Here is a 13,282-nt window from a genome sequence, read left to right on the forward strand (position 1 = left end):
AACACCAACACTTCTCAGTAATCCCATTACATATCATCCATGACTCTGTAATCTCATTGTCGCACAAGGAACATGAAGGAGTAAATTAGTCACAAGTGATTGGCATGAAATACCTGATCATCTCATGGGCTCTGAATTGATCTGAAATAACTGTCACACACTTGGTCAGGAGCGGTGTCCTTGACAGCTCTGAAGTCTTTGTTCTGGTTGAGTGTGTTTGCAGTTTGGACACACAAAGCCACACTGTTCTGAAAGTTTTATTACACTTCTGTGGACTTTTATTGACCTTTGTTCCTCAACCTCAAATCCTAACCTAACACAGTCTTAACCCTGCTGAAGCCTTTAAAAGTGAGGATACAAAGCAATATACTTGTAATTTGAAAGGATTATTTTCATCTTTCTGTTCTCATGAAGACATTCAGTCCTTCTAATCATAGAAGTATAACTCAGAAGTTGTATTGAGGAGTGAATGTAATGTGGAGCTGCTTAGATGTCTGATAGACGGCCATGAGGCTCACAGCAGCCATCATTGTCTCTGTGCAACGCACTGAATAGTAATTAAATATGCCACTTATGCTTCACTGATTCATTTCCTTCACATTTTGAAGCTCAGCTGAATGCATTTTTTTTCTCGGTGCAGAAGGGCTGTATTGTTACCAGTATGGCCTCATTACTAGGGCAGAGGGGCTTGGTGTGGGGGAGGGCAGAGGCAGTGAGGGGGGGAGAAGCACCCCACCAAGACATTGTGCTTAACATCACTAAATAACTCAAACACCACATTGTCCTTCCCAGCCCTCAATTAGTCGTGTTCCTAGTACAAAGCACCGATTTCATACAGAGAGATTTAGTTTTAGAGAAAATCTGGCCCGGTGCAGCCAGGAAGCTCTCTGAAAATCGAATGAAGAACACAGCAGTCATGCCGAGTTGTTAGTCACAGAGCAACATTGGTTAACAAAGCTTCTCTTCAGTGTCTCTCGGTGTGTTTTTGATGCCTGCAAAAGGCTAGACCTCGTTTTTTTGTTGTTGTGGTGGAAGTGTAGCTCGCTCTACATGCTGGACAGTGTCCAGGCATAGAGCCTCTTTGCCCTGCCCTCAGGCCTCTTCGGCTCGTGGATCTCCGTGCGGAGGAACGCCTCTTTGGTGGCTGTGACAGGGAGAATTAAGCAAGAGATGCGGGTTCACTTGCCCTGCGTAGGGGCTTATCTTGGGCTAAGCTGAGGGACTAATAGCAAAGCCAGCCTCCGCTCCAGCCGGTCTGAGGGCACAGGGAGCCATCTGTCCACTCTGTGGATAACCAACAAAGGGGGCAAACATTGAACACGGACTACAAAGTAAAAGAACGTTCATTTTGGAGATAGAGGAAGTAAAGAAGAGGAGCAAGTATTCTGTATTTAAGGTCAGTGATTTATATCATTCTTGTTGCATTACTTGTCAGGCCTTTCTCCAAACCACACAGAGAAGCTCAGAGTTCAGTTTGTGTTGGTGACCATGTTGTAGTCTACAGTAATGTTGGGTTTAGCCAGACATGAAGTTGAAATGTACCTTTTAATTCGGGCTCTGCCTTTTAGTTTCTATATATTTAGAGTCTTTTTCTTAATACACTTCTCCTGACTCACATTAGGTTGAGTTAATTTGAGTTATTTCTGTGCTCTCTTTTGCAGTAAAAGTGCATTTTTGCTGAAATCTTAGATTGAGAGATGGTTTGAGCTGTAATTAATATCACATTAAACCAGACATGTGATGAATCTGCAGTACGGTAACCCTTGTGTTGAGGGAGGAAAGCCATGCTGTAAGGCCCCGTGCTTCTAATCTAATATGCAGAGGCTCACAAATGGTTATTAATAGAACATTCAGTTAGATATTGAATAAGCAGTTACTGTTGCCTTAGAAGAAAAAAAAAAAATCATGTCGATAAAGATAAATTATTTCTAAAATGCTCTGTCAAAATGTGGGCATTGAAAAAAACATGTCTATTTAAGTGTGTTTTTCCTCAATCACTATTGTTTATAATACTGTTCCTTGCAATAATCTTTTCATCACAATCTTCTGAATCCTTTGTGTTAGCCTCAAATTTGAGCACATTTTCAAATACGACTCCTCAAGTAATCCACTTAGACATTGTTCTTCAATTCCCTCCAGGATTAATGGCCTGTTTTTGATTGTCTCAGAAACACATTTCTGTGTGTCAGTGCTGTGGGTGCTGGCTTCCTTTAGATGATCCATTTTATCACGTACCCTCTGTGGGTGCTGTTGTGCACCAGTGTTTTGTTTGAAAGTCTTGAGTGGGTGCTGACGTGCTCGAGGTGACAGAAATGGGTCAAAAGGGTCTTAGCATTAACTAAACAAATCCCGGGCCATAGGATCAGACAGATATGTTGCTGTTTATTTGATGTATTCACTGCAACTTTATAATGATGCATGGAGCGTCCTGAGTCTTGTTAACAGGAAGACACCCCCTCCACTTATTCACGATATGGTTTGAATTAAGTGTTTTAGCTCCACACTGGAATGTGTGAACAATATCTTAGTGAACTCGTCTCACAGAGAGACTTGTTTTACTATTATCACACTGATGCTGCTACATTTCTCTTGTGTTATCACCAGAGAAAGCATGCTAGAGTCAAACTTACTCCTTTTTTTCTTTTTAGGAGTGGAATGGCGGCAGAGAGTTCTGTATTTATTGGTTTGTGTGAGTATCTCAGCTTGAGCGTGTGGGAGGGTCAAAGGTCATGTTCAACATTTTGGGAAATAGGCTTTGTTGCTTTTAGAGTTAGAAGAGAAGATTGTTTCTGCTGCTGCCTGTGTCTATTAAAACTGAAGTTGTAACACATTAGTTTTTGTAGGAGGATTATCTTTGGACACAGCAGGGATAGGTTTACACCCCATGCTTCCAGCCTTTGTGCAAAGCTAAGCTAACAGTTGTCTATAGCCTTATCTTTACAGTACAAACAAGAGAGAGGTTTCCGTCTTTTTTTTAAATCAATCTCTCGTCCAGGGAGCGGATGAGTGTATTTCCCCAATTTGTTGAACCATTGCTTTAAAATGTCGTAGGGTTAAAACCATGGATTGATTTAAACTTTGGATTAACTGCCTCACACACACTCACCAATAGCGTGCCGCCATGTTACCTCCTCCCTTGTCTCTGCGAGTAAATCTACAGATTTTAGGTTTAGATTTTAAGTTTGACATGTGACCGGCTAATCAGTGGGCCTTAAATCAAAACAGCAATTGTAACAGTGCATTTTTTATTTAGATTATTTAAGTATTTATATCTAGTATTTTACTTTAGTTATTATTATTTTATTTATTTATTTTATGACAGACAAATTTTAGTCTGAGTCGGTTGTCTGGACACAGTGCCTCAAATACTGCACTTTGTCAATCCTGGCATGAGTAAATGTAATAAAGACATTCTCGAAACGATGATAATCTAATAAACAACATGACCTTTTTCTTTTATAGATATAGGATACGTCTGTCTGTCTGTTGTGATGCCATAAAGTACCTACGCTGTGTCAAGGCATTCTGTATTTGTTCTGCAAATACAACAAATTGGATACGCGGCCACGACAGAGCCTACATTGTGTGGTGTCAGTGAGATATTAAGAGACAGTCACACACACTCGATCCTCAGGCTCGCACTGCACAAGAGGCTTCCTTTGTATCTAATCTAATCACAGGGAGTCACACAACTTGTATTTAGCCGGAACGAAAGACACCGTCCCATGTGAAGATTGCACCTAGTGATAGGCTTATCTTCTCCCCCCGCTCACAACTCGATCAGAAGACGAACAACAATGATCCACAACTCTTCAGAGAGCATCAGTCCCCTGATAAATTCTATTAAAAAGGAGGGAATTTGGCTCCTTTTAAAAGCGTAAAAGCCGCTGAGCAACTTCAGAGCAGTTTCCAGTTACTTTAGATTCTGCATAGTTTTTTTTAAATCACTGCTTCAGACTGATTTAACAACGATGACGCAACCTTCACCAAGTTCATGAAAGATTTTACACAGAATGTGGGAGCTCTTTCCCAGAGAAATCTGGTTGAGCCCAGGATATGTTACATTTCACGTTTCCTGCAGCCGTTTGATCGTAATACACAGAAGAAGAAGAGGGCAGTTAGGAGGAGCAGTGATGATAACCACACAAACTCAACAGACACAGGGGAGGCTGAGGGTTTATTGAAAAAATATATTTGAAATCAATCAAAATAAAGTACCATATCCACCCATCATCTATACCACTTATCCTTTGAAGGTCGTGGGAGGATGGGGGGCTGGAGACAATAACAGCTGACATTGGGCGATAGGTGTGGTACACCAGGTCGCCAGCGTATCACGATATACAGAGACTACAGACTGTATATAAAGATGGATGACATGACGGATCCCCAAAAGTAAAGCCAAAGCATCTCGATCCCCACCTGGTGGCTGGCTGCAGTATAGTTAATAATTCCCACCTCCTCCATGTTAGTAGATTATCGACCAAACTGAAAAGTCAAAGCACACGTACAGTTCATCCAAAGAAGATTCTTGCAATTTTAGGTAGCTCTTATCACACTAATGAATGTCCAAGTGTTCACATTTCCAATAAGCTTTGTTTTAATTAGTTATTTGAATCCCAACTGAACGGGTACTGTAGCACAAGTTTCATCAAAATACACTTGGATTTTATAGAATGCCTCTTTAACTTTAATGTCTTGGACCACCTGAAACACTGGAGCACAGGTGACACACAAGAACTGTCTCAGACAATGTCTTTCTTCTTGCAGAGTGTTGACTTTAAAGCTCGCAAAACACAGAGGATGTCTGACAAGGAAGAGATGGCTTCAGATGGGAGTCTGAATGTTACATTGACGCTGAGGCTGTTGATGCATGGAAAGGTAATGGGCAGACGTGGGAATAGTAACAGTAATTTAGTGTGTTTTTGTAGTAAAAGCCTAATGGTGGGGTAATAGCCTGTCATTGCCGTTAAAAGGATTACATCCGTTTAAATGTGAGAAGCTGTTCAGAGAAAATCCTGTGTGTGTTGCCACTTGTTTCACTCGTTGTTATCTTTTCATCCACAGGAAGTTGGCAGCATAATTGGCAAGGTAGATTTATTTTACAATCTATCCATATCCATTGATTCATACTGCTTTCCTTCTCGCTTGCTTGTCTTGTTTCCTTCGCCTTGTAAAACTAATCAAGCCTCCTCTTTTATAATTTCTGACAGAAAGGAGAAACCGTAAAGAAGATGAGAGAGGAGGTGAGACGTCTCTCTCAGATCCATACTGTGGAAACATATATGATTTAATGGGTCCCTAAGGTTAATTAGAACTAATTGATTATAATTGTGGATGTGTATTTCCAGAGTGGTGCTCGTATCAACATATCAGAGGGCTCTTCTCCTGAGAGGATTGTCACCATCACAGGACCCACAGAGGGCATCTTTAAAGCTTTCTCCATGATCGCACTGAAGTTTGAAGAGGTGCTGCAGAACTAATACACAACAAACTCCACTGCAACTTTCAGCATGTCATGATATAACATCATATTGAGGTTCTTTGAAGACTTGGTGTGAAGTCTGAAACACAGTGAATGCACCTTTTCCTCAGTCTTGCAAAAAAAAAAAAAAAAGACTCAAATAAAGCTGACATTCTTACAGTCTATGCTCTGAAAAAAATTCAACAATATATTTTTGTAATTCTCCCTCAGGACATTACTGCAGCAATGACAAACAGCAACGTGACAAGCAAGCCACCTGTGACACTTCGCCTGGTTTTCCCAGGGAGCCAGTGTGGCTCACTGATTGGCAAAGGAGGCTCAAAGATTAAAGAGATCAGAGAGGTAGGATTCCTTTTCGTTTCTTACTCTCCATCAGGAAGTTGTTTGTCTGCACCCAAGTGGTGACAGAAAACCACCCCCCCCTCAGGGCTCCGACACCTCAAGTATCAAACACTCCAGTCAAACTTTTCTTGCATCTTTCTGCCTCAAAATGTGTGCAAGTTTTTTTGCTTGCTGCTCATGAAAATCCAACTGATTATGCCTGTAAAGATCAGCGGAGGCTGAATACTCATTCTGAATGGACAATATTTGTGTATGCCTCCTACAAATATTGGAGCACCCATGCGCTACTTGGCTTGCAGCTGCTCCCTGCATGTCAAAATGGATTCGGGGGTAATTTGCAGGGTGCTTGAAACAGAATTTCAATTTGGGTGATGCCTGTGCTCTTTTCAGCAGTAAATAGACTTTGCTTCTTCTGTTGTGTGGCGATGTTAAAGACCACAGGCGCCCAGGTTCAGGTGGCTGGAGACATGCTGCCGGACTCCACAGAGAGGGCTGTCACAATCTCGGGCACTCCACAGGCCATCACTCAGTGTGTAAGACACATCTGTTCTGTCATGCTGGAGGTAAGCACTGTCAGGCAGCAGATGATCTTCACATTCTGCATCTCTGTTTAGGTGTCAAGTGTGTCTCATTTGTTTAGGCTGCGGTAAGAGATACTCAGTAGCACATCTAGGACATTTTCAGTCAGAACGATGTGTTGCTTTTATCTAACCCTATCAACTCTTCATACAAACTTCATGCAACACTTTTACAAGCACTGCCTCTTATTTATATTAAATAATCAGCTGAAATATTTTTCATTTTCTGAATAATTATTTTCTATTCTATTCTATATATATAACTATATTTTCTCTACTCTGTCACGTTCTATTGTTGTATTCTCAGTGTTTCTTCCTTGTAAAGCAATTCATAGCATTGTTAAGAAAAGTGCTTTATATAAATAAATTATCATTATTATTTATTGATTCAAATAAAACTGTTATGTATTACTTAAAGGTTCAGTGTGTAGGATTTAGTGACATCTAGTGGTGAAGTTGCATGTTGCCGCTGAATACCCCTCACCTCTCCCTCTCCCTCCCCTTCCAAACATGAAAGAGAACAATAAAAAAACATCCAGCTTTATAGCATTATTAGTTTGTCAAACCATTTGGTTCCATTTTCTATATATTTTCCTCTCTAACACAAACATGTTGATGTATTATTTTAGAAAAAAAATCTGATTTATGATTTATGATGTTGAGTTAGTATGGCTTGGAAGAGTTGGATAGTTGACCTCTTCTCAATCTCCCAGTTAGCATGGAGATACTTGTTAGACATGTCATAATGCCATTTTTCAGCATAGTGTTATCACTTTTTCTAGTGATTTATGTAAGCCTAAAAATATAGGTAAAATGGGTTCCTTCATGCATTGTTAATCTTAGAAAAAGATTTTAGATTTATGATCAGACTTGACTTGACAACTTTGAATCGTCAGGATAAAAGGTCTATTTAAAGTTGTATCATAGGTCTCTTTAGCCCAAGGTCTCATGTCACGTCCAAGCAATGACTGGGGTATGAAAAGATTCATCGAGTGAGATAAAAAGGGATATAAAATGCCTCAGTGCCATTCTTTTCTCAGCTGTAGCAGTGAATAATTTTCTCTCTCCTTTTCTGTTGGCATGACTGCGTCTCTAGTCTCCACCGAAAGGAGCGACTATTCCCTACCGTCCAAAGGCCATACCTGCAGGTGCTCATGCAGTATTAGCACCGCAGCACCATGCACAAGTAAGTACCCATTTGCAGGCTATGTAGGTGTGATATTAGCCTCTTTGTGAAAAAACATTGGCAAATAGGCCCCTTATTATGTGTGATCTCAGAGCCACACTGATCAAGTATGTTTTTACCAAGCGAAGGTCACATCTGTGTAATTATTCAACTATAAGCCCTTCATATTGTAATGCTGTAAGCAGAAAGATGCAGTAATGATCTTATTTAAAAAGTATTTGGCAGAGCTGAAGCACATCCATTTACATTAATAATTCCCCTGCCGTGGGAAATCTGAACAATGTCGTGACTAAAGCACGTTTTCTAAGAGCTGGCCAGCCACTGTCCTGAATTTGGCACAGTCTCTTCTGACCTATCAAACATCTGTTTATGTTATTGGATTTCTGGCCATGGTCAAAAGAGGGTGGGGGGGAGAGACAGCAGATCACATTTAGATGAAATTCCATCAAATCTATACACATTAGAGCTATGGAAAAGAGGTCAGGGATGGATTTTCAGAAACCACTGCACTGAGCATGCTTTTCATCCTCTATGACAAATTCCCATTTGGAGTGACATGTTGAAACGAGTCTGTACCTCTCAGTCACATAACCGTGTTTTTACGTGGTTGATAACATTCTTTTTATTCCTTCCAGGCCTTTGCAATTCCAGGGCAGTATGCTTTTGCACATCAAGATGTAAGTATGCTTGTTCGAGTGACTGACATGTGCCGTAATGACCTACTCCTGCCCACTCCTTCCAAGCCACCACTACGCCCTCTGTGTGCCCTACTCTGCGAAGATGAAACTTCAGTAACCCTGATCTCTTGACATTACTAACTCTAACACACGGTAGCAGCATGCACTGATTGAAATTAAATGGAAGATCTCAAAGAATTCATGATCAGTTTTAGCTTTGTAGCCAGAGATGTGACTGCATTTTCAGATGACTGCCTAGATAAGCCAGCATGCTCTCTGAAGGAAAATTAAACTCTTCGTACTGACACCGTCTGTGATGTTTGTGAACTTCAGATTGGCTCTGTATTGTAGTTGTCAGCTCCTCTGAAATAATCCAGTTTGATTGGTTAGCTCTAACTTCCTTCCTACCCTGCAGTTGACCAAGCTTCACCAGTTGGCTATGCAGCATATCCCCCTCCCTTCCCTTGGGCAGAGCAACCCTACCTTCCCTGGTACGTACCCACGGCTCCCCAGGGAAGTCCATCTATCCCTCTGTCTTCACTCCTCTACGAATCACACCATTAAAACAACCCTGTCACCTCAGAGAGGATCAAGGATGTCTCCATTCCTTCAGTGTTTACAGACTTTCTCACAGGTTGTTTTTTTGTAGAAAGCGACTTTAGAGAGATGTATATATGTAAAAAAAAAAAAAAGCATTGGTAATTTGCATCTATTTGTACCAGAGGATAGAATAAAAGATGGAAGAATAGTAAACAGAATTGTAAAGTTTTAAGGTAACGCAAAAAAGTAGTTTGTTGTCAACAATCTTTAAAGTCAGTCCCTGAAATATGTAGAATCCAAAAGGGTATGTGACAGACTCAAGCAGACAAAACAATATAAAGGTTAGAATACAAAAGAAAAAAGAGAGTCCTCTGAGAGTGAAATGTGAAAAATGGTAGGAAATATTTACAGTAGAGTAAATATTTAATCATTTCTCACTATCTCTCATATCCTCCCAAAGTTTCAGCTCCATTCGCCCAGTCTCCCTGTCTGAAAAAAAAATGAAATCCTAATCTCTTGACCCATCCTTCACCTCTGCAACATTTCTGCCCTAAATCTAACATTGTCTTGGCCAAACCATCCCTGACCTGAACCACCCCATGTACTCATATATTTTGCCACAACTAACTGCGAACAAAACAGTATGACTACATTGGCAGCACTGGTTTGATGAAAACCTATAACACATGCTCACTTTTATTGTTAAACTAGCTTATTTTATTGTAGTCGTGTGAAATGTGTTTATAGAATGTGTGTTGAATATGTACGTGTCTAACTAGAAAAAACATTGTGCCATATGCCATTGGAATGTTCCTAATTTAGCAGTGCAACAGTGATACACTAGATAAAGTAGGCCAACTTGTCATGCCATGAAAGTGGAAGCCATTAGTGCCATGCTGTTGTTAGCATTCCTTGTCCTACTTTGCAGGTTTGGATGCATCTGCCCACACAAGTTCACAAGAGCTGGCAATACCTAATGATGTAAGTGCCACCTTGTTTGTTCTCCTGCAGCACTAAAACTCACACTGGTAATCCTCATGCTACTGTCATCAACACTTCCCAGGAGGACGGCTAATGAGCAATGTCTGGACACTAGTGTTTCACCTCCTGTAAAAGGAGCACAAAGCATTTCATCACTTGTCTCTTTCTGGCTCACATAAATCCATTGCACACATTGTTGTTGTGCTAATATTATCAGTTATCTTGAATATATATATATATATATATATCAGTGTTTCTAAGGATTTATAGTAACACATATCTTAGATAAATGTGCTTTATATTTCTGTAGAATTAAAGTAAATAAAGTTGTAAATAGAGATAGACTCTTCTCCACTTCCTCCCATTATCCTGAAATAAGGCTACAATATCGACCAATCATGAATCAGTCTCAGCTGTCAATCATTGACATAGAGGAGCTGGGAGTAATGACCTATACTGCAGCCAGCCACCAGGTCATGACCAAAATGCTTTGTTGTCCATATTTATACACAGTCTATGATACAGATATGAGTGATATAAATCTTTTAATTAAGTTGTCAGCAGGAAAGCAAGTAGGCCTCCATATAATATCACCCAGAATATCTGAGTGTTTCTTCATATTAATAGAGTTGCATGGCTAGGGATCCAGTGATGACATTCTGAATATCATTACATTCCTTTTAATCTTACAATTATAGAAAGGTGTTTTAGTAATATTACTATAAGATGTTTGTGCTTTCACAATAACTAAGCTAGAAATGTGTTTTTCCTCTGTAGAAATCTATCTGGATCTGTTTTTGTGGTCTGTTTCAGTGGTTACTTCCAAATGCTGCCTTGAAATCCAATTCCTGCAAAAAACGGAAACATGAGCTGTTTTGTTATTCACATTTCTCCCCTTCTAGTTTATTGGCTGCATAATTGGAAGACAAGGCAGCAAGATCAATGAGATTCGCCAGGTCTCTGGAGCTCACATCAAAATTGCCAGCGCCACTGATGGCTCAGCCATGCGCCAAGTCACGATCACCGGCTCGCTGGCCAGCATCAGCGTGGCCCAGTACCTCATCAACGCCAGGTAAGACATTACGCAGGTTGGCCACGTCCAGCAGGGCTTCACATCACAGTCCGATGATAAGACAGCCAAACACAATGCTATTGTATTAGGGCAGAGTTATTGTGCTCAGGGTGAGGCTGGATTTGTTCCAGCTCACTGCTCCGTTCTCTTCACTGCATTAAATTCCTTATTGTCTCTGCTTTTTAACACTTTCCTTCTGTGATTCTTATGTTTTTTCCTCTCTCTCACCTCCCCTCTCCTTTGTCTCCATCCATCCTCCCCCTGTTCATTTTTCACTCCCTTCTCTAAACCCCTCGCCGTCTCACCCCTCCCTCCCCCGCCCCTTCTCCCAATGTCACAACCTGCAGCTTAGAGATGGCTAAATACACCATGCAGGCCGCTTCCGCAGCGACTTCAGTTGACCTCAACATGAGCTTTGCTCAGTCCGCTCCTACTGCCTCCGCTGCTGCTACCTCTATGGCCGTCCTGGCGGCCACAACCCAAGCCCCAACCACCATTAACGTCCAATCTCCTTCCACCTTATCAGCCTTCCAAAACCCACACTACGCCGTACCCGTTTCCAGCCTTCTCGGCATGAAAACTCTGCCTGTCCTGGCTATGCACCCAGCAGCTGCTTCTAGCCTAGCACAGAGTTTATCCCCATTCACCGCAAAAATGCAGACCTCCGGTATCAAAAAATCTGACCGCCAGAAGTTTGCTCCCTATTGATGTCTGCTTTTTAAGTCCAGTCAGTGTTAGCAGGCTGGAAAGACATTATCAATATACAGTACAGTCAAATTATTTAACATTAAGGGTAAAGGCTTGAAAATAGCCAGTGAGTGTAAGCTTTGCGAGCGTAATACTTGTTTTCAATAAATCAGGAGAATGTTGAAAGCATACTGGGAGGATGGTAGCATAAAAAAAACCATGTCCTCAGTAATTAAAACAGGGAGTGGAGGTGAATATGAACTCAGTATTATCTTTTGGACATGCATGACAATTACTTTGGGTAACTCAGGCTTGTATTAGTTTCCTAAAAGAAGATATTTTTCAAATGGAGTCATGTTACAGAGCTTTATATGAAGTCTTACACCATGTGTGTTTTCCATGATGCAAAGATTGACTTAGTTTTTTATCTGTGTAACTAGTTTACAAGCAGTTTTTCTTAGAGAATCAATAATAATATGATAAAACGTGGTGCTTTGTTGGCAGCAGGCTGTTAAAATGTTTGTCTTGTACGATAGAAATCAGTGTGTTAAGTATCTTTTTCACAAGGATTGCTCCACTCTTCTGTCATATTTCCCCCTTTTCCTTCACTGTAGGCTCTCATCAATGCTAACAGGCTTGGGTGTTCTGTAGTAACGCTGCACTGTTGCAGTTCTGATGGGATTATCCTAAAAGCCACATTGGATTCTAGTGGATTTCACTCTACACAGTAATCCTGTAGAGCGGGACTGGCCTAACTAACTCATTTAAATTGTTTCTGTACGCCAGAGTATTTCCTGTTTATTCTCCAACCTAAATGAGTGGAATGCTTCAACTTTCAGCGTCTAGAGTGAATACTGAGCAGTTATTGTAATAAATGTTTTATGCATGTGTTTCTGGTGCGGGTCTACCCCCCAAACGATGCACATTTGTTTTATTTGCTGATGAAATGACTGAAATAAATGGGACTTTCGACAATGCAGATTTGGTTGTTTTGTTCTAATTTTGTTGAAGCAGTAAATCTTATATCTTATATCTTATCTCTATGCCCCTAAATACAAACATCAACATTTTCAGAAATATCAGTTTAGTTCAGTTTAGTTTATACAAAATAAATACAAAATACATAAATTAAATGTTAAAAATATGTCTGTGGTGTGGTAGAAACCTGCAATGAGTTATATGAAAACCACACCCAAATTTAACTACAAAAGAATAAATACAAAACATACAAATTCTTCAATACAGGTTATATATTAGTATGAAAGAGAAGATTGGACATATATAAGTTTGGGAAGTATATATGCTATAAATACAACTGATTAACAGAATTCAAAAGAGATCATTTTCATTGCTAACAGCAGGTCAAAATCGTATCTAAAACAATAAGATACATTTTACCATTTTAAATTTTACTTTGAAAACAAATGCACATATTTGTAACATGTTAATATCAAAAATAGAGAAGTGCACTTGGTAAAACAGCTTTGGATAAAGTTTTTGCAGGGAAGCAATATTTTGTACAGATATGTTTGAAAACTACTTGCCCATATAATATTGCAATATAATAAATATTGAAAAAAATAAGCTATAATATAACGATAAAAACACCTGCTGTGTACAAAACCTTCTTTAGTAACAGTTTTTGTTGACAAAACCCCCCTGTTCCGTCTAAAAGAGTTTATTATCAGTCACACGGCTAAAAACATGTTGATGCAACATTAATTCCCTTTTTAT

The 13,282-nt window shown here is 40.0% G+C and overlaps 1 protein-coding gene across 3 annotated transcripts; it reads left to right on the forward strand.

Annotated features, from left to right (window-relative positions):
• The first annotated feature begins 1,038 nt into the window (after window positions 1-1,038).
• Window positions 1,039-12,525, forward strand: zgc:110045 (uncharacterized protein LOC664755 homolog). 3 transcript variants are annotated; one of them, XM_034609393.1, is made up of 14 exons: window positions 1,039-1,396; window positions 2,649-2,689; window positions 4,771-4,881; window positions 5,068-5,091; window positions 5,214-5,246; window positions 5,352-5,468; window positions 5,696-5,827; window positions 6,262-6,390; window positions 7,502-7,591; window positions 8,227-8,268; window positions 8,684-8,759; window positions 9,737-9,789; window positions 10,692-10,861; window positions 11,209-12,525. In XM_034609393.1, exons 3-14 carry the CDS (start codon window positions 4,804-4,806, stop codon window positions 11,567-11,569), a joined length of 1,305 nt encoding a protein of 434 aa, XP_034465284.1. In that variant the 5' UTR covers window positions 1,039-1,396; window positions 2,649-2,689; window positions 4,771-4,803; the 3' UTR covers window positions 11,570-12,525. The 3 variants fall into 3 exon arrangements, with proteins under 3 accessions (XP_034465284.1, XP_034465283.1, XP_034465285.1); XM_034609392.1 differs by lacking the exon at window positions 2,649-2,689; XM_034609394.1 differs by lacking the exon at window positions 2,649-2,689 and having other exon boundaries at window positions 12,163-12,525.
• The last annotated feature ends 757 nt before the right edge of the window (window positions 12,526-13,282 follow it).

This window comes from Hippoglossus hippoglossus, chromosome 15 (assembly GCF_009819705.1).
Source record: "Hippoglossus hippoglossus isolate fHipHip1 chromosome 15, fHipHip1.pri, whole genome shotgun sequence".
Classification (NCBI taxonomy): domain Eukaryota; kingdom Metazoa; phylum Chordata; class Actinopteri; order Pleuronectiformes; family Pleuronectidae; genus Hippoglossus; species Hippoglossus hippoglossus.

Excerpts from the sequence above, each read along its gene's own strand:
- zgc:110045 (XM_034609393.1), top strand. The coding sequence starts at position 4,804 with ATGTCTGACAAGGAAGAGATGGCTTCAGATGGGAGTCTGAATGTTACA. Across the intron at positions 5,828-6,261 it reads AGATTAAAGAGATCAGAGAG|ACCACAGGCGCCCAGGTTCA; the intron begins GTAGGATTCCTT and ends GCGATGTTAAAG. Across the intron at positions 6,391-7,501 it reads TCTGTTCTGTCATGCTGGAG|TCTCCACCGAAAGGAGCGAC; the intron begins GTAAGCACTGTC and ends CTGCGTCTCTAG.